At 37.7% G+C, this 26,021-nt stretch overlaps 4 protein-coding genes across 4 annotated transcripts; 1 reads left to right on the plus strand and 3 right to left on the minus strand.

The window, feature by feature from the left end:
* Positions 1–612: 612 nt before the first annotated feature.
* Positions 613–11,122, minus strand: slc35d1a (solute carrier family 35 member D1a). The gene is made up of 12 exons (XM_087785207.1): positions 10,846–11,122; positions 8,173–8,206; positions 8,030–8,116; positions 7,891–7,958; positions 7,755–7,826; positions 6,536–6,604; positions 6,313–6,415; positions 4,473–4,565; positions 2,375–2,442; positions 2,230–2,308; positions 2,091–2,173; positions 613–1,289 (listed from the first exon to the last, which is right to left on the minus strand). The coding sequence occupies exons 1-12, from the start codon at positions 10,953–10,955 to the stop codon at positions 1,184–1,186; spliced, it is 972 nt and encodes a 323-aa protein (XP_087641333.1). The 5' UTR covers positions 10,956–11,122; the 3' UTR covers positions 613–1,183.
* Positions 11,123–13,040: 1,918 nt separating this feature from the next.
* On the plus strand, positions 13,041–15,057 carry aqp12 (aquaporin 12). Its single transcript, XM_087785211.1, has 3 exons — positions 13,041–13,635; positions 14,306–14,422; positions 14,867–15,057. Exons 1-3 carry the CDS (start codon positions 13,041–13,043, stop codon positions 14,986–14,988), a joined length of 834 nt encoding a protein of 277 aa, XP_087641337.1. The 3' UTR covers positions 14,989–15,057.
* Positions 15,051–16,405, minus strand: rpp21 (ribonuclease P subunit p21). Its single transcript, XM_087785221.1, has 5 exons — positions 16,278–16,405; positions 16,083–16,183; positions 15,721–15,803; positions 15,494–15,628; positions 15,051–15,337 (listed from the first exon to the last, which is right to left on the minus strand). Exons 1-5 carry the CDS (start codon positions 16,332–16,334, stop codon positions 15,249–15,251), a joined length of 465 nt encoding a protein of 154 aa, XP_087641347.1. The 5' UTR covers positions 16,335–16,405; the 3' UTR covers positions 15,051–15,248.
* Positions 16,406–17,457: 1,052 nt separating this feature from the next.
* pak2b (p21 protein (Cdc42/Rac)-activated kinase 2b) lies at positions 17,458–25,026 on the minus strand. The gene is made up of 15 exons (XM_087785204.1): positions 24,826–25,026; positions 22,697–23,016; positions 22,516–22,622; positions 21,771–21,921; positions 21,217–21,248; positions 21,031–21,141; positions 20,832–20,967; positions 20,696–20,759; positions 19,964–20,012; positions 19,684–19,796; positions 19,497–19,614; positions 19,330–19,429; positions 19,057–19,253; positions 17,789–17,926; positions 17,458–17,701 (listed from the first exon to the last, which is right to left on the minus strand). Exons 2-15 carry the CDS (start codon positions 22,884–22,886, stop codon positions 17,615–17,617), a joined length of 1,593 nt encoding a protein of 530 aa, XP_087641330.1. The 5' UTR covers positions 22,887–23,016; positions 24,826–25,026; the 3' UTR covers positions 17,458–17,614.
* Positions 25,027–26,021: the final 995 nt, after the last annotated feature.

The raw sequence follows: 26,021 nt of genomic DNA on the forward strand, positions 1-26,021 counted from the left end.
CTGAGGTTTTTGGAAAGAAGTATTGGAAAAATTCACGTATTTGACTTTTGACTTAAGTGTTTTGTAGCCTTTTTTCAATGTGCATGAGAAATGAGCAGCTCAGCTTAACAAACACTGTAAAAGGAGGTGAATTCAACATTTAAGAGCATAAGAACAACAGCACAAATATAACCATCGCTATCAATTATTCTGAACACTGATTTTTATTTATGAAAAATACCAAAATGATCTTGTAACATTTCTTCTTTTAAAGGCAATATTTTTCTTATTTTTTATTCTCAGCCATAAGTTTGATTTCTATGCTCGTGATCTTTAAAAGTTTGCTCACTGAACATAGAATAATAAAATCAATGTATTTTTAAACATGCGAAGAAACATTTAGTATCTAAAATAATAACCATCTTAAGTGAGACTGAATGTTGTTCGCCCAGTTTCATTTCAGATGTTCAGGTGTAACTTATGCGGCGGCCATTTTAACCGTCATCCAAGTGTCAGAAGGTCATGGTCAGGACTGTTGAGCTCCAGACTCCACGATAAAAGATGTTACTTAAGAAAAACTCCAGCTTGTGTTCACATAAAGACTTTTAATGTAAAAATACAATATCGCTAGAAAGTGTGAGTCGCTGTTTGGGACGACATCTCCTGAAGCGACTCCACCTACAAAACGTCCAAAAATAGTAATAAATATGAACAACTATTAAAAGTTTTCAGGTAATAAAAAAAAACAAAAACTGACGCCTCCAGGGGGCGCCAGTCAGTCGAATAACACTCGCAGAACAAAATGTAAACGGAAGTTCCTCAGAGCAACACTGACGAGAGTTCATCCGGTGACGACGTCCTGGTGAACCAGTGAGAACATGTAACAGGCGGTGAAGTCAGTGCGTCACTCAGAAGGTGCCCGAGTCAAATTCTTCGTAAACAGTTGCACACAGAAATACTTAAAAAATAAAACCAAAAATACCTTTGAAAAGAAAATCTTTTTTTGTTGCAAATTTGTGCTTGAAACTCGCTCCATCGTCTTCGATGTCGTCCTTGACATAAATAAGTTGGATTCCCTGTTTCCCTTTGAGCTCGGTTTAAAAATATAGTTATTTAAAGGAAAATCTTTAAACCCCACAAAAGAGGGTTTTGCTGGACAATAAAGCATCTGTGGTGTTAAAAAACGGTTTCTCCAGGATCGCCGTCATACGACCACTTTGCCTTTGATGTCCAGTTTGGAGCTTTCTGGAGCTTTGCTGGACTGTTCCTCCGTCAGAGTGATGTAAGAGTAGACCAGGCTGGCAGCAATACTGTAACATGGATGAGTCATGAGTGGAAAGAGTGGAAACAAGACGAGTCACGTCTGGATTCACACAGAATCTCACCAGAATGTTGGGAACATAACATGGACGTCATCAGCAGCTGAATATAAAGAGCTTTTGATTGAAAGTTGGGATGAATTTATAAATGTCTTGAGACACCATTAAAAAAAAATATTAACAAATATAGTATTGAGTATTTAGATACACAATCTCGCATCACAAAACAACACATATTTGTGTCAAAACACAAATAAATAATTATTTTCTTTTGGCATCAAAATCTGGCCTAAAAAGTCACTAAGATTATAATAGTAGTAATATGGAAGTATTTCACTGCCACATTTAAAATGTTGAAATTTTTGATTGTAAGAATTTAACCATGGAATTGTTTTAATTAATGAGTTTAATAATCCATGTTTAATTAGTTTTTAAGGAATATTTGAATACAAAAGTTATACACAGAGTCTGATCTTACAAGGCTAATGAAAAAAAATGTTAATGTTTTACTTAAGAGAATTCAATATAAAATGTTGGTATAATAGTGCCAACAATTTTACATTTGCATTGTTCAAAACTAAATAATTCAATATTGAATTCAATTTTATTTTTTTTTAAACATTCAAAATTCAAAATGTGATAATACAATATTCTGATAGCGCTGACATACCATATAATAACTACTCAAAAAATACTTTCTGTATACTCAGAGAAAAAATGTCCAAAACACAAAGCATAGCTGTGGTCTCCAGAGGTTAAACACATGTCCAAGGTCATGAACAAGTCTCTCACCTGATGTTCAGCCCTATGAAGTTGGTCCAGGAGAAGATGTAGTCTTCACTGAACACCATCCCGATGTACGTCACCAGCACGTTCTGCAGGACAAGTCATGAGAGACTCTTTCTTGACAAGAGAGGGTGAAGGTTCAAACCTTGATGCAGCCCACGATGGTGGTGGTCAGCGCAGAGTTGTACTGCGTGCAGAGAACTGTGGAGTACATCAGAACAAACCTGCAGGGACACGTTACACCAACATTAAGTACTTTTACTCCTCATGTTAGCGGAGACACTTCTTACCCCATGATGCAGGAGAGGACGAACTGTGAGACAAAAAACATGTCTGACCAGCTGTCGTACTCCACTGCCTGAAATATGACAAGAAAGTACACTTTCAATCAAGAACAAATATTCAAGACAACTTTGACACTTCAGCTCATCATTAAATACATGGATCTATGCAAACATGCTTGTGTAGTAGCAACAGTCAAGGTTCTTAGGACAAAACAAGGGTCAGAGTTGGAAGAGTCAGAGTTGGAAGAGTCAGAGTTGGAAGAGTCAGAGTTGGAAGAGTCAGAGTTGGAAGAGTCAGAGTTAGAAGAGTCAGAGTTAGAAGAGTCAGAGTTAGAAGAGTCAGAGTTGGAAGAGTCAGAGTTGGAAGAGTCAGAGTTAGAAGAGTCAGAGTTGGAAGAGTCAGAGTTGGAAGAGTCAGAGTTGGAAGAGTCAGAACTAAAAGAGTCAGAGTTGGAAGAGTCAGAGTTGGAAGAGTCAGAGTTAGAAGAGTCAGAGTTAGAAGAGTCAGAGTTAGAAGAGTCAGAGTTGGAAGAGTCAGAGTTAGAAGAGTCAGAGTTAGAAGAGTCAGAGTTGGAAGAGTCAGAGTTGGAAGAGTCAGAACTAAAAGAGTCAGAGTTGGAAGAGTCAGAGTTAGAAGAGTCAGAGTTAGAAGAGTCAGAGTTGGAAGAGTCAGAGTTGGAAGAGTCAGAGTTGGAAGAGTCAGAGTTAGAAGAGTCAGAGTTGGAAGAGTCAGAGTTGGAAGAGTCCGAGTTGGAAGAGTCAGAGTTGGAAGAGTCAGAGTTAGAAGAGTCAGAGTTACAAGAGTCAGAGTTACAAGAGTCAGAGTTAGAAGAGTCAGAGTTACAAGAGTCAGAACTAAAAGAGTCAGAGTTAGAAGAGTCAGAGTTAGAAGAGTCAGAGTTGGAAGAGTCAGAGTTGGAAGAGTCAGAGTTGGAAGAGTCAGAGTTAGAAGAGTCAGAGTTGGAAGAGTCCGAGTTGGAAGAGTCAGAGTTAGAAGAGTCAGAACTAAAAGAGTCAGAGTTGGAAGAGTCAGAGTTAGAAGAGTCAGAGTTAGAAGAGTCAGAGTTAAGAGTCAGAGTTGGAAGAGTCAGAGTTACAAGAGTCAGAGTTACAAGAGTCAGAGTTAGAAGAGTCAGAGTTAGAAGAGTCAGAACTAAAAGAGTCAGAGTTAGAAGAGTCAGAACTAAAAGAGTCAGAGTTAGCAGAGTCAGAACTAAAAGAGTCAGAGTTAGAAGAGTCAGAGTTAGAAGAGTCAGAGCTAGAAGAGTCAGAGTTAGAAGAGTCAGAGTTAGAAGAGTCAGAACTAAAAGAGTCAGAGTTAGAAGAGTCAGAGTTAGAAGAGTCAGAGCTAGAAGAGTCAGAGTTAGAAGAGTCAGAGTTAGAAGAGTCAGAGTTAGAAGAGTCAGAGTTAGAAGAGTCAGAGTTAGAAGAGTCAGAGTTAGAAGAGTCAGAGTTAGAAGTGTCAGAGTTAGAAGAGTCAGAGTTAGAAGAGTCAGAGTTAGAAGAGTCAGAGTTAGAAGAGTCAGAACTAAAAGAGTCAGAGCTAGAAAATCGACGAATGATTTTGAGGCAAAAACAAGTGAAGGATTTGAAGCAGCCCCTAAAACCCTGAGTCACAGCCCCCCAGGAAGACTCTTGAGTCACAGCCCCCCAGGAAGACTCTTGAGTCACAGCCCCCCAGGAAGACTCTTGAGCCACAGACCCCCAGGAAGACTTGACGTCATCATTATTGAGTCCAGTGGTCTTTTAATACAATGAAGATGGACTTTCTTAATGTTGGCTAGGGTTTCTGACTCGTCCATCTGTGAAGCTCCTTGTATCTCTGAAGCAACCCTGGATCAGTGGGTGAGTCACCGTTGAATCAACGACACGCTTGTTCCCTCCTGAGCGCTGAAACCATGCGGGTCTGTGGGCGTCGTGCTCGCGGCACCAGAGGTGAACAACATAAGCAGTATTTCTTCAGAAAAGGTGCCGCTTATTCCAGGAGGGCGGAGCTCCGGAGTCACTCCACTCATAATAGGATCTTTGTGAGGTTCTGACCCCAGGGCCTGATGTGGACCAGCAGCAGTCCTCCACACAAACTACACACATAAAACAAACGCACCTTCTGCACGTCTCCGGTCACGTGGGCCAGCAGCACCGTGGGCAGGATCATGAATAACGCATTATAGTAGAGTAATCCAAACTTCCCCAACTCCTGTGGAACACATGCAGCGGAAGCACAAGAATGTCGGGTCACTGCAGGTTCTTCAGGTTCTATCATTTACTATGACATCCTAACACGCTTGACACACGCTTGATACACGCTTGATACACGCTTGATACACGCTTGATACTGGTCAACATGCTTGTCTGTGTCTGTGGTTGTGTACACACACTCTTCTGTGTGTGTCTGTGTGCGCTTACTTTTACATGTGCATAGTCGTCAGTGGATGTGTGCGCGATTGTGTTTGTCTGTGGTTGAGTGTGCGTACGTGGTTGTGTGAGTCTCTTTGGATGCGTGTGCCCTTGTGTTTTGTGTTCGTCTGTGTGCGTCTGTGTAAATCTATGCTAGCATGTGAGAGTGTGCTCGTCTGTGTTTGTGCATGGTTGTTTGTGCATGCGTGTGTGACTGTCTATGTGTGAGTGTGTAACTTTGTGTGAGTGTGGTCGTTTTTGTGTGTGTGTGTATGCGTCTGTGTGAGTGTGTGGTTGTGTCTGTGCCTTTGTGTGTGCGTGTGTGTTTGTGTGTCTTTGGTTGTGCGCGTGTCTCTGTGTGCATGGTTGTTTGTGCATGCGTGTGTGTGTGTGTGTGTGACTTTGTGTGACTGTGGTCATTTTTGTGCGTGTGTGTATGCGTCTGTGTGAGTGTGTGGTTGTGTCTGTGCCTCTGTGTGTGCGTGTGTGTGTTTGTGTGTCTTTGGTTATGTGTGTGTCTGTGTGCGTGGTTTTCGTTACGGGAATGTGCTCGTGTGTGTGTCTTTGGTTGTGTTAATCTCATGTTGACGACCACAATCTGACCGTGACTCCTTCAGTGTCCCTGACGACTCCATAAACAGATTGTCAGGAGCACAAAATGTTCACTGAACTCTTCAAAGTCAAAATACATAGCAGATATTTGGTCTGCCAGAAAATAAATTAAATCAACATAAAACCTGCCCCCTTTCAAAACAAAAAAAACGTATTTGGCCAGAATAAAATATCTAAAATAGCAAACTCTCATAGATATGAAGGTTAAAAAAACATTTTTTCCTCGTAGACTGTATGTATTCTGGACATAGCAACAGCTTTGGAGCCAACTCCGGGTTGCGGCCATCTTGCTATGCTCACCTGCCAATCAACCCTTATTACTCAAATTCTGGAAAACATATACGTTGGAATCCAAAAGGAAATTTTAGAATGTTCATGAGAAAATAATGTCTAAGACCAAATGTTATTTATGTTCAGGCGGTAAATATGCTGTTTTTATTTTGGCTTGGCGTGTGCGTGACTTTCTTTCTGAAGCCAGCCTCAAGTGGACACTTGGTGAACTGCACAATTTGGTACTTCAACCCTCAAAGTGGACAAGTGACACTAGCACCTAAATATTCTAAATGACATGCGTTAAACTCCAGAGAAACTTTGCCTGAGATCTATCCTGCCGGGTCATGTTAACATTTGAGTTCATGCAGATCACTGTTCACGTTGATAAGAAACAAAGATTGCTGATGTCACCAGTAAAGAAATGTACAAATTAAAATGATGCTGGTCGCACGGTGGCGCAGTGGTTAACTAAAATTAAACCGAAGACAATGATTTAGATTTTGGCGCCTCAAATTTGATATTTTGTCTTGTGTCTTGTCCTCGTGAAATCATCAAAAAGAAAAAAAAACCTGGAATGTTCCAGAACCCGAAGGACAGTTTTGCGTTCTCAGGATCTCAGGGTCAGACTCAACAATGCAGACTATTCATGCAGCCGTGCATACCTTGGTGTCCAGTTTTTGCTTGACGTAGGCTCCGTTAGCTGCCGTCAGCACGTCGTTCAGGAGGATGAACAGGTAGCCCTGCAGGTCGAAGGACATGTCGGCGCTGCACCGGGAGAGCGACCGGGAGGAGGATTAGATATACGACACGTGGGGAATGACAGCATCATTACTGAGGACTCTTTGTAGTTTTAGGGTCCAAACATCTGCAGCTGGGATCACTCACCTGGCAGCTATAAACGCCCCGAGGATCATCGTAAATACTGTCAGCTGCACCGGCCGGGAGAACTTCTTCCTGCAAGAGATGAAAAGAAAATGTCGTCGAAAGGAAATTATTATTTTGCATTCCAACTTTAAACAATCCAGCTGGGTCACACAAAGTTGCAACAGTCGTGACATCGTTGGTCGTCGAGCGACAGGAGAGCCAATTAAAATATAAGACGATGACAAAGTGTGGTCCACGGACCAAATGTGGTTTTTCACTAAAATGTTGGTTTGTTTTATTTATCACTAGTTTGTCCTTTATTGGAGAATTTAAGATGTAGTCAAAATAAACCCCAAAAGGTCAGGAAAAAATGTTCAAATAAAAAGAAAAGAACTAACATCTTAATGCAATTAAATTAAAGGCTTTTTAAATACTTTTTAATAAAGATCAAATTGAAAAAAAAACATTAGTTATTCACACAATTCTACCCAAATGTTTATTTTATCATAAAACAATGACATTAGTTTAAGACATTTAAGACATGGTGAAGCTCTTAATTGTTGATCACATATTAACATTTTTAAGACTTTTTGAGGATTTAACATTTTGATGCCAATTATGGCTTTATTAATCGATAAATGGCCCCTGGGGAATTGTATTGACTCATAGAACTGAAGTTACACTCGGGTAACCAGAGGTTCTGTCACGCTTACATTAAAGTGAGTACATTGTTCATGGATAAACATACAAGTAACTATTGATACTGGGAGTCAGTTGGAATAAAGAAGAAGATTAAAGGTTTTTCTAAAAATATTGGAGCAGTGATTTGAACTTACATACGACAAAAAATGCTACATGTTACACATAATGAAATGTATTTAAAATTAATAATTTAATTTTTATTTAGCCTTTTTTTATGACGTCATGGCATAACTACACTTTTTTAAAATATATTTTTAAACATATGAAATACAAAAAGGTTTTCTTCTGGCCACAGATAATGACTCGACAGTTGACGGAGTTCGACACAGGTGTAGTTAGAGGTCATAAAAAGCGGGAGAAGTCGTTGGACGGATAGTGAAAGTGGAAGTAGTATTTGTACCAGTGATTGTAAACATACAGTGAGTATTGTATTTAAAGTACCAGTAGTTATTTAAGTTGTCATGTAAATGTCAGTGACCGAGGAAGTATGACTTCAGTCATGATCGTCAGCAGTCGTAAAGTAATATTGTTTACTCACTTCAGCAGAAGACCTTCTGCCAACATGGTGAATAAAATGGAGAACCTCCTGAGGACGGTGAACATTGGCAGACTGGTGGAAAGAGGATGTTAATTGAACTTTATAAATCAAACCGGTCAGAGACAAGAGAACTCACGTCAGCCTTTTGGTACCGAGGAGCCCGGAGATTTGATTCCCCACGTAGAGGAGAGGTAGAGGAAATGTCTGCATGAGCAGAAGTTCAAAGACGAAGAGTGAGATGATGAGGAGGAGAGGAAAGATGGAGGCGATCTCACCTTGCGGGGGATACTTTCGTCAAAGTCTGGGAAGCTGATCACTCGGGCGGTCTTGCCCACCCGCAGCACCACAACGGTGGCCAGCATCTGCTCACACACACATGTCACAACTCGCACATCACTCAATAGAAAGTTTCACTTACTTGACCTATTCCAACACATAGTGAGGACGGAAACCTGCAAGCAAAAGAAAAATCTTGATTTAAATGTATTTCAAATAACACAATAATTATTTCAATTCATTGGCCCCAAGTATATCAGTGCCATCAGACTGTTTGAAACAGTTCAAAAGTAAAAAATGTTATACATTTTTTTTTTTTTTTTTTTTTTTTTTTTTTTTTTTTTTTTTTTTTTTTTAATAATCGGATTAAAAATTTCCAAAATGAATGTTGTTGTTTTTTAAATACCTTATCCTTGATATTCCAATTCCAATACTTAAAAGATAATTCTGAAAGTTTTTTTTTTCAAAGGTTTAATTTGTTTTTATATTATAGTTATATTTTTATATTTATTAACATAAAATAGTATGCTATTATTATATTTGTTGTTGATTATAATATTTTCTAAAAATATATATTTTATTTATTCGTTTGATATTCTTATTCCAATGATTTAAAAATATTTTTTCTAAATTCTGCTTTTTTATTTTATTTTATTCATATCCTTTTAAATTGATTATTTTCTTATGGCACTATTATACGAATTTTTATATAAAAAAACCTTTCAATATAGACGTTTTTAATTTCCATTATGAAAATAATTGAATGCTTGAAAAATAGGAAAAAAAGGTTCAATTGAACCATTCAATCCTGGGGTATTGATATATTGTCCTTCCAAACCCAATATTCCACACAGAAAGGAAAAAAAGCACGTTATACAAACTGATAATAAGTCTGAAAGGTGTTTTATTTTGAAAAAGACAGTATTTTCTGTGAAGTAACAACCTTGACTCTTGACACGACAAGCGGCTTGTTTCAGTCAATTAAACTAAAAGAATAAACCTGTGAACTAGTAAAAGCGAGTGAAACACAAACACATTTGAACCTTCCCGTGGCGCAAAGAACGCTGATGAAAAAAGTACAAAAGTCTTAATGAATATTAAAATAAAATCTAACTTCCATCCTGCTCTCGCCACAGTCTTTTGAGTACAAGGTGAGGAATTCAACAACATTCCAGGGACTGAAGAAAGCAAACATTTTTTTTGATGAAGACCTTTCATTTGGTCATGGTTAATGTTTAAAGAGATATTTCTACATAAGTGTAACAGCTACACTGACGCAGGAACGTCCCAGACACCCTGATTTCCAAACTACTGTAGCCATCTGCAGTCATCTGTTGGAGGTAAGTAAGTAAGTAATGGTGGTTCTGGCTCACTGTGGATACTTTCTCTGAAGCTGTTAAGAAATGTCCTTGTGGCCTCGGGTTAGGATGAAGTGATAAACTGTTCTCTCCCCTTCTTTCTCCCCCTCCCCCTCCGTCTCTCTCCTCCCTCCCAGTCAGTCACAGCAGACCATCCAGACTTAGTCTGGTTCTCATCAAGGTTTCTGCCTGTAAAAATTCGATTTTTTTTTTAAAACAATTTTCATTGTTAGTCTGATTCATCATAAAATGCTACATTAGCACTGAAATCAGACAAAATCAATCAAAATCAATCACACCAAGGGCCACAATCTGGATTAAGGGTCAAACAGAATCTACTGTATATTTGTTGCGTGTTAAAAACTGCCACCAGTCTTTAAATAAATGTATCATAACTTCAGCATCTATGAGATGATTGACTTTCTATTATTTTCTTTCAGTCTTTAGAGGAACATTCTCGATATACTTATAGTCAAGCTGGCTAAAGAACAAAGGTTTTTTAAGGTTTCTCTTACGATGCTAGCAAATAGCTTAGCTAACTTTTAATTTCTAAGCTCTTGAGGGCCACATTCAGTAGAGTTTTGTTAATAGGTGTCTGTGTCGTGGTAAGAATCTGTTAATACAATATGTATCCCGATACAGCAGTTACTTTCACTATAGCTATACCGTAGTAACAAGGATCAATTTGTAGTATTGTCCAGTACTTGACTCTAGTGCAGTATTTACAGACCACAAGATACATGACGAAGTCGTAACTGCTTTCATTTGATTTGAAAGCAAAATATGTCCAAACATCAGCTTTAAAAGATGCTAGAGACGACTGTATCCTCTCGTCCTCAGTCATCGCCAGGTTCTTACAGATTTTACTGTACCTTTAGCAGTGGTGTATATAATACTGGCTGCCATCTAGCAGTCGAAAGTTGAATCGCAATACAAAAATAAACAAAAGCCTTAAATAGTAATATATCTACGTTAATTGTACATTTGCACACAGTATTTTGTTATTTTACACACATTTATAAATAGCATTAAATAAACAAGATTTGAGGGGCAAAAAACTAAAATCGATACAGTACTGGTGAATAAAGACACATTATCGTAAAAGAAAAATGTTATATTTTATCCATTTGCTATGGCGTGAAACTTTGTCACTTCCTATTATACACGACAAAGTACTACAATAATGTATTAAATGTGTGCTCTTGTGTCATCACTTCTAAATACTTTACAAAGACTCTTCTGTGTCTTGGTTCAACAAACTCTTCACTAACATGAAGCTACGCAGCAGCAGTAGTTTGAAATAGAAAACCGACGAGTCTGTGGTTTTCCCCTCGATACACAAGGACTTCGAGGGTCTGGAGGGTCAAGAGGGTCTGGAGAGTCTGGAGGGTCTTTAGAGTCTGCCTATCCCTCAGTCCAACTCCCGGTCTAATAATAAAGGCACCGGTCACTCGTACCTGTAGTTGGTGAGCACGCTCTTGTTGACCACCACGATGAGGAAGGAGCTGACGCCGTAGAATCCGGCGGCGAAGAGTCTGGCGAACACCGTCAGAGGTTGGTCCGCCATCCCCGGCAAAGTTCTCGGTGCAAATCTCCCGGCAGCACTTTAGCCTGCTGCTGCCATCATCGCTGCTCCCCGGGGCGGACGTCCGTGCGCACGCGCGTTTCCCACGACGTCGGTTCACAACTTCCGCTTTTTTAAAGAAAGGAAAAAATTGCACATTTGAACGATGGAAAGTTAAGTTAGTAAAAATCGAAAACATCTTATGTTGTCATTAAAAAAAACAAAAAAAAAAACAGGAGACATTTTGGATGCGGAATTGGCTCTCTGTCGCCACCAAGTGTCCGTACCCTGTATTAAAACAAATGTCGGTACACCAATGTGTTTAGATCCGAAAAGAATGTCTTTATTTTCAAAGAACGGCATTATTATTTTGTAGGTTCTGTTTTCGTCATAAATATTGATACAATTATTGTAACATCCTGCAGATTTTTAAACTTTGGGAAGTTCAATTTCCAGAGGTGCCACATTATATACTGTGTCTGTTGTGAAGGGCAGACAAACCAAAACACCAAAGTAATGAATATGAAGAAGCCTTGTTAGGAAAAGTACATTAAAAATAAAATCCAGTAAATACGAATATAAAAAGCGTGATTATGCAAAATAAACTACACAAAAATGGACTATTTAAGGTATGAGTTCAGCCGTTATACTGAAACAATGATATTAATAATAATAGAATATGTTAGTGCAAGCAGGGAATTTAAAGTTGTTCTGAGATTAATAAATGGACCGACTGTACAGTTCTCAATAAAGTTATGCAGGTCATGCTTGAAAAATAATCAGTTTGAATTTTTAAATTTAGAATAATCCTTTTTTACGCGACACCCAGAAATATAGTTTATTACAATCGTCATTAAATATATATATATATTTTTTTTGTGTGTGTCATTTGTCAATGTGTCATTTTCAAAGAGAAGACGCACAAGTAAGGTTGCCAACTCCCTTTAAAACAAATAAGGGACATCTCATTCATCTGCCTGATCACCGTCATCCTTCCTGGTGTCCTACTTTTTTTTTGTTAGTTGCCTTTTTTTTTAGTGACATGAACAGACAAAAAAAACCCAAAGCCATTTATTTTTAATACAAAATAACCAGAGTAAAATAAACATCCGTTCTGGAAAATTTAAAACTGTTTTAATTAATATACAAACAGAACATAGTGCACATTTAGTGCAGTAAGAAAACCTAATGCCCTGAAAGTATGTTTGAAGATATTATACTTGGAATTATAGTTTTTTTTTGTTATCTGAAGAACTGTGGAATTTTGATTCTAACCTTTAACATAGTCAAAGTGTTATCTAATTTTAAATGTGAATGCCAGCAGCTAACGCAGCTATCAACTAAACATTTACTTTGATCCACTTTATCTTACTTTTATGTTGAAGTCAAATATATTAAAAAAAACATGGGACCTGAAAGCCAAACTTTACTGGACCACATACAGCTTAAGGCAAGTTTAATTCCAGACTTTTTTAATAACCATTTGAAATCCAATTTTAAACCAAATCGACAATCAACCAAAATAAGACAAATAAAACAAACCGATATCAATTACATATGTTTATTGACAATCAAATGTTTATTTTATCATACAATTTTAAATAATTTTAGTCCAATGAAAAGCTTTCCTTGACTCCCAAATCTTTCACAAAATATTTCAGCCGTATAGAGAAATGTTGGTTGGACAGCACATTGATTGCATGTTAATGTTTATTCAAAAAATAAATATAAATAAATAAATGTTACGAAATATGTATTTAATACTTTTGAAATAATGATCAGAGACATTTTAACGACAATCAAGGCAATATTTTAAGATCCGTGAATTGAATGTATTTCAAGAGTTTTTCAAGATCCGCGGGACCCCTGCCATAAGAGCAGAGAAGGTGGGTCCACATACCACTAGGCCCTGACCTGAGCTAGCAGATTGCCATGTGTATTTTGGCAGGTGGTCATGGGATAAAAACTGACGTGTCTCTGATAAGAATTATGCCTTTGCATGTGCCACGTTGACAGACAGAGCATGTCCCTCAAGAGAAAAAACCTTGTACCCTCTTTTTTGGGAAGCCTCCACAGAGGAGAGCAGCCATGTCGGGACTCAATGCGTCTCTGGGATACTTCCTGGCCTGTGTGATCTCAGCAGCTTCAGTCAGAACGCTCCTGAAATCATACTCACGCTTCAGCTTCCTTTTAGAATTTGCCTCCTCGTTCATGCTGGTGGCCTGCTGCCTGGAGGTGCAGACCATCATGGAGGTGGGCGAGTGGGCCGGAGGATTGGGTCCTGATGTGACGCTCACCATTCTCTTTGTGGTGCTTCTGAGTCACGGGGTGGTTTGTGGCAACGCTGCAGGGAATTCCAATGTGAGTCTCATGAAGTTCCTGCAGATGGAGACCAAGGCGTTGCCCACTCTCCTTGCGGTGGTGTCCCAGTTTGCCGGGGCCCACGCCGCCCTCCTAGCAGCTGGTTACTACTGGAGCCTGGAGCTGACCGACATGCACATGATCAAGAACCTGATGGCAAGAGAGTGCACTTCCTCCCTGCTGGTGTCTCTGGTGCAGGGATTTTTTACTGAGGGGGTCTGTGCCCTGGTCTTCCACCTGATCCACCTCAACCTCAGACACAGATCTGTCTTCATCCGGATTCCTTTCATCGCTCTGCTCCTGACTTTCCTGTCCTTTACAGGTACGTTTAACAGTTGTGATGTGTTGACGAGGCTTCATTTACAGTTGATAAGGTATCATGATACAGTGTCTTTATTTTAAAAGACCACTAGATGTCACTCTGTTTGAAAATTGTGCCAGGTTTCATTGAACTAGTAGATCAGTCAAAGAATCAGAGTGACATTGTATCATGATACCTCATCAACTGTTTCATGAAGCCTCATCAACACATCACTATTTAACAGGTTTCATCTTCAATGCCGACATTGGCAGGAAGATTCCTCTATAAAAACAATCTAGTGTTTCTATGTCAGCAGGATATCAGGTGTCAACTTAACCATCTTGATAAAGAAACAATAAACTTGACCTACTTCTCACAGACACACCCGACATCACAGAAATCCAATATTTTTTTAAAGCAGAAAAACATCAGTGTTTCATAATTTGAATGATTTCATATAACCTTAGCACAGTTGTACATGAATTACATACATTGTTTGCAAAATAAGCAAAACAAATGAAAGCAATAGTGAGCTGGGAACTGGTTTTCTTTGTCTTATATAGTTTATTTTAACTTTTAAGTGTGTTAAGATAACAGATAATACAATAAATATGAATTTAACTTAAGTGTTGATCACATTTGAGACAGTTTCTCCTTTTTTGTATCCATCTCGTATCTTTTTTTCTTCCAGCTCGTGGCTATACTTCAGGTTTCGTCAATCCTGCATTGGCGTACGGCATCACCTTCTACTGTTCAGGATTCAACTTCGCCGAGTATTCCCTCGTCTACTGGCTGGGCTCTTTCACTGGTAAAACATTTGAACTGATCCATCAACCAGCAATGGTTTTATCTAGTGATGTGTTGATGAAGCTTCATGAAACAGCTGATGAGGTATCATGATACAGTGTCTTATGATGCCAGGTTTCATTGAATAAGTAGATCAGAGCCAAATATTATAAAGCAGAGTGCCATCTAGTGGTTTTTCTAAATGAAGACACTGTATCATGATACCTTATCAACTGTTTCATGAAGCCTCATTAAGCCATCACTAGTTGTAACACTTGACTACCGAGTATGATGGCCTATTGTCTCTACAGAAAATACTTTACTTGCACCTAGATATAACCGTATTCTCTAATAAAAACATTTTGAAACACGCAGGACTTTCTCTGTTTTAAAAACAGCCATGTCTTAACTTTTTTTCCAGGTGATCTCATGACAAAAAATAAAATAAATACATTTTGTGTTCCAGGTATGACGGCAGCATTGTTCCTCTACATGGGTCACATTCCCAGGATCTTTGCCAAAAATCTGCTTTACTTATCGAAGACACGATTCAAAGGGCCAAAAGGAGAAAAGAAGAAATCCTCATGAACATTTTTTTGCTAATAAGGCAACATTCTGTCCACCGAATAAAATTCATTTATACAAACAAATGACTGAAAATGCTTTATTCTTGTCCAAAGTTGAATGAAAAATAATAAATAAACACAAGTTGGTTAATAAAACAACTATAAAATCAGAATCAAAAACGTTTATGTCTGAAATAACTATTCAATAGATATTTCACTTAAATTAAGAACTAAAAACGAAAAACACCTGTAAGCATGTGTCACTCAGGATCTTCCTGGTATCTATTGTTCTCCAGAAGTGGAAGGTTTGGAAGTTGTTGACTGTTCAGTTTTGACATCTTTCTGCTGTGTTTTGGAGGATGAGGCTTTAGCTGCAGGTGAAAAGAAGTACACGTTATTTAGCAGATGATTAGATTAGATATCATTGTGGAAACTTTTTTTTTTAAAGAAATCAGTCTTAGAAAAGTAGTTAAATATTTATTTCATTTTATTAATTAAAGATATGTTGTGTTCTAGTGAATGTTCACCTGGTTGCGTCTGTTGTGCTTGTTGAGCTTCGGGACGGTCGGCCCACAGACAATAATCTGGATTATTCAGAAATTTCTTGATTTCCCCACAACTGAGACATCGGACAACGGTGAAGCGACCTTTGCCATTTTTTTCTGATAGCAGGTTGAATGAACAGAGAATTAGTAACTCAATCACAGGAAACAAATCCCATCCTCGGAAAAAAACAGACAAAAACACTACTTACTTCTTTGTCGTGTTGTTGCCGTTACACCGGGAATAAGTAACAAAAAGCACTTTTTACATATTGTTCTTTTTACAGAGGGGTCTCTGCAAACAAACACAGAAAGCACATCCATTTTATTTTTTCCAGTAGTAAATGCATCTTTTATTAATCGTATTACTATGAACCTTAGTTACTAAATAGATACGACAGGTTTGCTGGAATCAACAACAATTAGGACAATATTTGATAGGACACAATTCAATTGTTTTGTTCCATAAATAAGTTACACTCTTGTCAAGTTTTGTGATCATCACCTGATGAATTTTCTTTCTACAATTAAAGAGGTTCTCAGCAGAATATATGACTAGTAATAATTTACTCACTGTCTGAGCACCAGACGTCTGGCAATAGTCTTCTGAGTGAAGCAGTAGAACCGAGCCAGCTCCACGTTCTCTGGGTTCTGACTCAACACACAGTGAGCAGCCTGACGTGTAAACATGAGAGCTGGTTAGCTTGTTGCTAACATGTTAGCATGGACAGCAGTGACATATCAACCGGGTTCGAAAACGTTTTCTCACCTGATACAGAAAGTTGAGTCGTTGGTAAGCTTCCTTGTCTTTAAGATGTGCTGCCATAGTTGTGTTTTAAAAATGAACAAAATTCGCATGGGAGACTTGTCAAATGTAATATGCGTCATTTCCGCTCCTCTAACGTCACTTCCGGATCAAGTAACGCCGTATACTTACGGAATAAAAAAGTTCAGACCTTAATTTTAAGTAATTATTATTAAGAGTGTGGTAATTCGGCAACACATTGCATTACAAAAGAAAATAAACTATTATGTTTTCTATGGTATTTTATTTTTGTTTGCTATTGATTTCATTTTTTCTGTGTAATATATTTATTGGTTTGTTTTTCAGGGTCATTTATTCTCGTTTATCATGCTATTCTTTAGGTGTCAGACCTAATCACTAATTCTACGTCTACACAGTATGAATTTGTGTGTGTACGAAACAGAAAAACATGATTAAACTTAAATCACTTGTTAAAATGTGGATGTTAAACGTCTGTTAAAGAAAGTGTAGTGACCATCTGAATATATTTACTTGCTCTGCTGAAGAGAGTTCAACCCTCACTTGGTTCTAGTTGGAACAAAAAGGACACAGAAAGCTTTTAATAGAGTTTTCCTTTTTAATAACAGTGGAAAAGAAAAGTAGAAACCCTGTAGATCTATATTAATTTGCATGTAAGGTGCACCTCTGATGTCAGAGACTAGGTGATACTTGGGGGAGCGACCGATACAGTAGCTCCGTCAGCTCGGCAAAGAGAAAAACGCCTGAAGGCAATTACACTGAAATGTTTCCTATAAAACCAGTTGAGAAATGTCCATGGACGTGGGATACCACAAGACGGGAGAACACATGAAATTCAAGTATCAAAATAACTACAGACACTGACGAGCTGGAAAAGAAGTAAATTACAAAGGTAGCAAAAATCACAGGAAAAAGAAACATTGACAAAAATCAATAATACATTAGGCAACATCTGTTTAAGGCAGCTGATTAAAAACACTAAACAGAACTAGGCAGCTTCTTCATTTAACGTTAAATACAAGCCTAGTTCTAACTGGTTCACTAGGAGATTTGATGTACAGAATAACTACGCCCGACATTAAACTACGCACTTCACTTTGACTTGTCAAAGACATCCGAGTAAGAATAGTTCATACGAACAACGGTGGGGCTGTGCTCATATGTATTTGGTCTTCTTCACAGTGAGGTTCGTCAGGGCTTTTTAAGGCTGGTGCATTAGAAACGGCTGGACTCGGGCAGCCTATTGTCTGGCACGAAATCTAAAGAGTTGGCACGTGTCTGTGCACAGCATAGAGTGAGCGGCATCACTGCTGTATCGCCTGCTAACGACTGCCCTTCATGGCCTCCTTGGCCGCCAGGATTAGAGGCGTGAGGCTGGACAGGGGCTTTGCCAACTTCAGGAATGGATGCTGCACAAACAAGAAAAGAGAGAAAAAGAAATTTAAAAAATGAACACTTTAACATTGTTGAGGGGAACACAAAGAGAAAACACAAACCTGCAGCAGCTCCTTGCTGCCCCCTCTCTTCTCCACATCCATTTCCAGACAATGATTGAGGAAGTCTCGGAATTTAGGAGACAGTTTTTCTGGATTCTGAAGTTCTGGTGTTCCATTAGTGGCAATCAGATATAACGCCTGGAGAGGAAAAAAAGAAAAGTAAGGAACCACCAACCTGTGATGAAGACCAAAATACTTTTCATACCTTAAATGTAACCAATGGACGTGGTGTTAAATCCAAAAGATCCAGTTAAACCCAATTTAAATAATTAATAATTGATCATATTCGTGAACTTAATAAATGTTCTAAGCTATAGTGTGAAAAAGACAACGTGAATTAAAAAGTCATTTCAAATTTTTGGAGGCCAATATAGGGGCGTGATTGTATAAATCATGCTTGTCCCCTTTATACAGCACGTTAAATGACAAGTGTAATATAAATATTGAATCCAAAGACCTTTTTTTCTTGTTTGTAAGAGCAAATCAGTCCAAGTCTCTTGATTCTATTTTTTTCCATTTTTCAGCAATGGCTACAATAAGTTAGTGGTTTATTTCAATCTAATAATTATTTCTCGGACACCTTCTGCATCGTCAATTCCAGGAGAAATTAAAAATCAGACTTCATATTTTTTCCTTATATTCATGACTACATGTGGATTTTTGTTTGTCATATATTCTCAGTAATATTTTTTCTTATCGCAGTCATATGAGATTCTTCAGAAAATATTGCTAAACTGAGAAATTGTCACATTTGGTTCTTAAATTTATTAATAGAGTGGTAATTATACTCAGCTTTGAGTCATCAATAAAGTGGAAATTGAGTAGAAAGTACCGAGATAAAGTGCAAGACAGAAAAGTGTACTACAATCCTTAACAAAATTCAAAGATATTATTGGAGTCAATTAAAAAAAACGGGTAGAGGAATAGTACTAACTTTTGTACACATTGCTAAATCAATAAGATTCCTATGGACCATTAATATTTTGTTTCAACAATCTCTCACTACTGTCTTCAAACATTCCTTCATATACTGCTAAAAAAAACAGTCTTTGACAACTCAAGCGTTTCAGTGCTGATCTGCTTTGGTGTGGTTGATCAAAACTCTGCGTCACATGACTTGAGAAAAGAATAACTATATAAACAAGTGAATGAAAGAGTACAGGTCCTAACTTGATTATATTTTTTGTTACAAATTAAAAGTTTCTCCCTCAGAAAAAATAAACAAGAAACTTTCTGTTCCATTTTGACATTGAACAATTTTTACTCACTCTAAGTGGGTTCTCGTTCAGATACGGAGGCTCTCCTTCAACCATCTCAATGGCCATAATACCAAGAGACCAAATGTCCACTTTAGGCCCGTATGCCTTCCTGGTCACGACCTCTGGAGCCATCCAGTACGGCGTGCCGACCATGGTGCTGCGTTTGCTCTGCTCTGGAGTGATCTGGGCGCAGAAGCCAAAATCGGCTGTCGAGAGGACGAAAAAAAAGAAGATATTAGACTCATAAATTGAGTTGAGCATCCCATGACAGGAGCTGCTTACTGAGCTTGACAGAGCCATCCATCCCCAGTAATACGTTGTCACTCTTGATGTCTCTGTGGATAACCTGGTTTGCATGAAGGAAGTCTAATGCTTGTAAACACTGCAGATACAAAAGAAAAAAGGAAAGAAGTTAAACGAGAAGCTCAGGTGCGTTGATCTCGTCGTACCTCTCGGCAGACGGCAGCTATTTGGGCTTCATCCATGCAAGTCTCCGTCACCACGTCCGTCAGCGAGCCACCGGCCAGATACTCCATCACGACAAACAGCTCTTCTCCCATGAGGAAGCTGAGCAACACAAACACACAGTTGAGCCTTGTTCACAAGGATGAGAAGGACATGCTAGTGTGAGCTAACCTGTCCAAGAAGTTGACAATATTTGGGTTCTTCAGTTCCTTCATCACCAGAATCTCATTTATAATCAGCTCCTTCTTCGGCTGCTTCTGCAGGTTGATCTGCTTGATGGCAACCTGTAAGAATGAAGAGTATTTACAACTGCATCGTCCAATCATATCTTGCTGAAAAATAATTTGTGAATAATTCAAGATGTGACCAATATTTGACATTTCTCTCGTTCAGAATGTATATTCATATGACAAAACAACATTTTAAGATGTTTATTGAGAGGATCATTCACCTCTTGTCCAGTAGCAACATCAATGGCTGTAAACACTGTTCCTGAAGCCCTGTTGTAAAAAAAAACAAACATTTTTTTACTTCACGTTAAGTTTGTTGACAAATAAAATAAACAACTTGTACAACAATCACAGAGAGATAACAAACTGAAAAAATATGTTGAGCAAAGAAACTAAAGTGATTAACCAAGCTTCGCTGACTCAAACGTAGCAATGGTTTGATGGGGCTTCATGAAACAGCTGATGAGGCATCTTGACACAGTGTCTTTATTTTTAAAAAACCCTAGATGGTGTTTTATGAGTCCCATATCACATGACCAAAATAAACACGCCTCTTTGCAGCTCTGCGTCACTTGCAAGCATGTAAATAATGGCGAGAAGTAAATGCGGAGGAAGAGGAAAAAAATGTTAATGATTTTTGTAAATGGTTATCATTTGTTATCTGTGTAACTGTTTACACATGTAGTTGTTGACAACCGTATTATGAAGGGTGATTTCAACATTCTGTAGAAATCAGAGAGACCAAATCATGAGGTGTTCTTGGTATATTGGTCCAGATCCGTTGAGGGTAGACAGTTTCTGGACTAGAGCTCATTATATAACAAGTGATTGGTGTACATGTATCAATCCCTTAAGTGGCACAGAAAATGAATGACTGAATGAATACAGTGCCTTCTTTAAAATATGTAAGTAACACAATCAAATCTGTGCTTGCATTTGTGTTCTGCACTCACCCCTGGCCGATCTTTTCATATCTGGTGTACTTCTTCTTCGGATCTCCAATGCTAACTATGGTTCCTGTAATGACACGAAATGATGAATTAGGATTTCACCTGCACATGGATTTGTACGAGAGAAAGTGGTTCTTACTCAGTTTATCCATGATTTCTTCATCTGTCATCTTGCTCTTCTTCTTCTGTCTGTCAGTTGCAGCTTTAGAGGCGGAGTCTCCGTCTGGGAGGGTGCTCGGTGCGGGGATGGGGTCAATCACAGAGCGAGTGTACACCTAACAAAGAGGATAATATAGTCAAATAAAATAACATTTTTCCACAAGTTACCAGGTGCTTACGCTCTTCGTGTGTTCTGGCCTTGGGGCGACAATAGGAGGTGGTGCTTCGTCATCGTCATCATCATCGATATCTTTGATAGGAGATGAAGGTTCACTTCCTTTTTTGACAGGCTGATGTAGAAAGAAATCAGAACTGTGACATGTGTAACCTTATTTTCTCTATCATGTTTGATTTAAACTACTTACAGATTGTGGCCCTGGAGTGAATGGCTCTTTTTCTGTTGAAAAAAATTGCAAAAATGACATATTTCAGCTTCTATTCAGCAAGCGCAATCATGGATGATATCATTTTCATTCTCCATCATTTTGGTTTAATTTAGATGCCATTGATAACAGAATTAAGAGCAGAATAAACAATACACATTTAAGCTATGACCAAAGGCTTATATGTGGAAGTCATTTCTCCGAAACACGTGCTAAACTCAAGGCCTGGGGCTCAAATGACAGCTGTCTAGTCATTTAATGTGGTAGCCAGATGGTAGGCTCAAAATTAAAATAGATTCATTTTGATAATTATATGTTGACCTGTAAAGATGTCAGCGTGTAAGATGAGATAAGGAAAATCAAGTCTTATAATTATTTACAAACAGACTTCCTTTTTAATACAAATGCGTTCCACCCCTACAACCTTGAGTTGTAAAAGATGTTGGTGATTGAGTTTGACACCCCTGATTCAAAACATGTAATTATACAAATCCGTAAGAAAACTAGTATTTTTACAGGGAAACAATGTGTCCTACCAGAAGAAGAGAAGCTGAGGTACTTCTGACGACCATTGCCCGTGGAGTCATAGAACTTCAACACATCAAGTACAGCTTGCGGATTTTTCTTCTGCTCTGACTTGGTGATGTTTGAGGTTTGGAGTAGTCGTGCCCATTGCTCTGGCATCCCCTAACAATTCCAGGATACAATACAGTGTTCGTTATTACATGTCAAGAATTCTACAGTTACATACAGTATTGCATGTTCATGCTAATGTAGCAGCCCTGGCGTCACTTTTCTTTTTTCCAAAAGGACCATCCATATTCTGCTCGTCTGTAATGTCCCTCTCATACTGTAGGTTCTACATTGTAAATTGTTACAAAACAACAACAACAAAAAAGTCTATATCTGAAGCTTGTTTCTAGCAGAAGCTCCCAGTGTCCTATCTTCCATTAGCTACTGGTTTATCTGCACTGACGCACATTGCCAGTGTCATTTAATTTTACTGTGCACATTATCATGTCGAGGCTTCAATACAAGAGTGACATTACAAATTAGCCCTACGGAAATGGATTTTTTTTTGGTGTGCCTCTATCGACAAGGAAAAGTGAGTCTTGGTTGTTACCATCATATGGAAATACAGTTGTGCATGTAGCTCCCCCCAAGAATGGATTACTTTAAAAATAGTTTATACCCTTATATGACATAAGGGTTAGTAGAAAACAAGTGGAATTTAAATAATGATCCCTTTAAAGAAGACGTTTAAAAGATAATGAAACTCACAGTAAACTCCCCGGTGACAGCATCAAAGCCAACATGAATAGTGTGTTCAAAGTCTGACGGAGGTGAGATCTCTGGTCGCTCTTTGTCACGGTCTTTCTTTCTACCACCTGTGAGGGAAGAATTAAAGACGGTTTCAGTTTGACAGTCATTATTTTTGCCCAAACAGCGATTCCAATATCACCTTTCTCAGCCCCAGAGAAGATTGAGATGATCTTGTTTCGAGGTTTTCTCTCCTCCGGGACAGATGGCAGTGGTTTGGAACTGTGATTGGCTGAGAGGGAATCTTTTCCAGAACCTGTGCTGAAGATGGTGCTGCTCATCCTGACCGGAGGAGCCGGGGGTTTGTCCTCTGGGTCCCCGTTATCGCACATGGTTCTAGAGAGAAGGCCTCACGAGGCGGGAGAACTGACCACGCCAAAGTGCGAAGACGGACAGGGTGACAGAGGGGCAGGGGGGGCGAGGCGGCGCTCACATCAGCATTAGGTGTATTCATGCAACTGTCTGCAAGAACAACAAACAACAGGTTAGAGGCCAGTGAGAAGAATTCCAAGTACTAAATTAAAAAACAACGTTATGGTTTTAATCGGTTGCAAGATAATTTCCCAAAGGAATGTTCTATATAATCAGTGTTTATGCATTATATTATATGAAATTTTGGGTAAATTATCATTTTAATGAAACATTCATACACGACAGGTCCGCAAAGGTTCACTCTGACCACTTTGTCTTGGTCTGATCTAAAATTATTTCTCCATTTATTTGATATTCTGGTAATACAATTAAACAAATTACACTAGAAGTATTACAATATTACATTTGTGTGATATTTATCAAAGTACATCAGTTCCATTCCATCAAACCAGTTTTGTTGAAAAATTGAATCAGAGATTTCTTTGTTGAAATGTTGACTTGGTTTTAATGGAATAATTTTTATTTTAGAAGTTTTTCGTAAAATGTAATTCAAAATTATACAAATATATTTCTTCACACATATAGCTTCATATTCCAATTCCAATAATTAAAAAAAAAGTTCTTAATTCGTAGCCTATAAATTCAATATTAAAATGTTGGTATGATACAACCAGACAATACACGTTTATGTTGAATTTAAAAGGCTACGAATTGAAAAAAATATAATTACTTTTGATAAATTTAAATTTCAAACTCCATTTGTAATTATTATTATAATTTAATTATTGAAAAACATATTTAACTTTACAATGCAGAAATGATAGACTTCAATTACTAAAAGAAACCCAAATGCTTAAAAAAATAAAGTAAAAACATTTAAATAAAAAGATTCAACGTTTGAGGAAAAAGATGTGGTGAAAATAATCTATATTCAAGTACAAATATTTTGCCACCTGTTGACTTTGTTTAGATGGAATAATGTAATGCAATAATTTGTATTTTCTTATAGTTTTTCGTAAAATTGAATTAAAAATTATACAAATATATTTATTCACACGTATAGCTTCATACTCTAATTCCAATAATTCAAAAAAAAAAAATTCGAAATTCGTAGTCAATAAAATTCAATATTAAAATGTTGGTATGATACAACCAGAAAATACACGTTTATGTTGAATTTAAAAGGCTACGAACTGAAAAAAATATAACAATTCTTTTTGAACGATTGGAATTGGTATATCAAACTCTATTTGAAAAAATAAAATAATTAAATTAGATTGAATTACTGAAAAACATATTCAACCTTACAATGCATGAATGATAGACTTCAATTACTAAAAGAAACCCGATTGCTTAAAAAAATAAATGAAAAAAAATCAATAAAAAGATTCAATGTCTGAGAAAAAAGATGTGGTTAAAATAATCTATATTAAAGTACAAATATGTTGCATCTACCAGACTGCGTTGGTAACTATTAGAAAGTAAGTGGCAGGTTCAGAGCCCAGTGCAGATGACAATGGAAGGATAATGACTGACCACACAAGTAAACATCAGCTGAAAAAACATTTCCAGGATTTGTGTTGATATAATTGTGTGTGTTCAGTTTTCAGTTTAATACTAGTACAGTATAATTAAAAACGCCCTTCAAATGAGTATCAACAGGGGCGGCTAGCATGCTAACGTTAGCCTCCCGGCCAACAAGTGTGCTAGCTCCAAGCTAGCGTTAGCATGACAACATTATTGGAGAAGAGAGTCCGTCTCTCGCCCGCGCTGACAGATCATCGAGAGAGTCTTCCGCCCCGGGACGAAGCGACTCCAGGACGGATGTACAGATGCGGTGGAGCAGCCAGGGCTCACCGATAATCCGCTCGAGTTGCGGGCTAACTAACGAGCTCTCACCGGAGAATCCAGACCAAGTTGAACACAACTAGAAACGATCCCCTCGACTGTGAATCCGGGAAAACTACTTCCTGTGGCGCGCGGGGCCGTGCTGGCCTCGGGGTCAATAAAAGAGTAAAAACGTGACAAGTATGTACAGTGAAACTTTTCTTTTTCTTTTTCGGCCCTTGGACTATTCCGCTCTGGCGAAGGGGAAGCGGAACTAGCGACCCAACCCAAGTGTGTTCAATGAATGGTGCACAAGTTTGTCTGCTAGTCCAGCACCACAGTCTCAAACTTTACATTATATTCATTTTATAAATGATCATACACACTATAGACACACCCCGCGCTCAAGCTTTAAGAAGATGTTATTGTTTTCCTAAAATATACTACAAAAAACCTTGAAATAAAAGTATAGTGTAATCTAGTAAACTATAAAACCTGAAATTTTTACCTGTATATACATTGATAGAGGGTTTATATAGAGGGTTTATTTTTGGATGATAGAAAATGTGCTTACACACCTGTTTGATTTATTGAAAAATTATATGTTAAACATTTGAATCTTAATTCTTAAAATTGAAGTTATCAAAATAAAAATATGAGATTTTTATTTTACCTTTTCAGAAAATTGATAAAGCGTTCATTTTTGGCCAATAGAAAATACAGTTTTACAGACAATCATGCATTTGTTTGATTTGATAAAAAGGAAGAAAAACACGTGGCACTCTGTTATCTTAAAATAGAGGTTCTGATATAATACATTACATAAATAAATTACATTTTCACCTCTACAGAAATTGACATAGGGTTAATTTAGGCCATTATAAAAACAGCTTTTAAGCACCATAAGGCCCTTGTTTGATTTAATTAAAATTAATTAAAATATATATTACCATAATACAAATCTGAGATTATAATCTCGCCTGTAAAAAAGACGAAAATAAATTAGAAAAAAATCTGAAATGTTCATCTCAAAGGCCAGGAAAAACATTACATCTTTGCGAAAAAAATATATACTGTATATTTTAAAAAAGAATTGTCATTCAGCATGATGAAAGACTTATTGCATCTTCAAGAGGAAGACTTCAACATTTGAAACAAGTGTGTATTTTGCGTAAATATATATACCCAATTTTACTTAATACAGTCTAAGCTTTGCTTAATAGGCCTTTCTCTATATTAGCCTTCAATAGAGACAAATCACACATTGT

The sequence above is a fragment of the Callionymus lyra genome, chromosome 2 (genome assembly GCF_982586985.1).
Source record: "Callionymus lyra chromosome 2, fCalLyr1.hap1.1, whole genome shotgun sequence".
In the NCBI taxonomy this organism is placed as follows: Eukaryota; Metazoa; Chordata; class Actinopteri; order Syngnathiformes; family Callionymidae; genus Callionymus; species Callionymus lyra.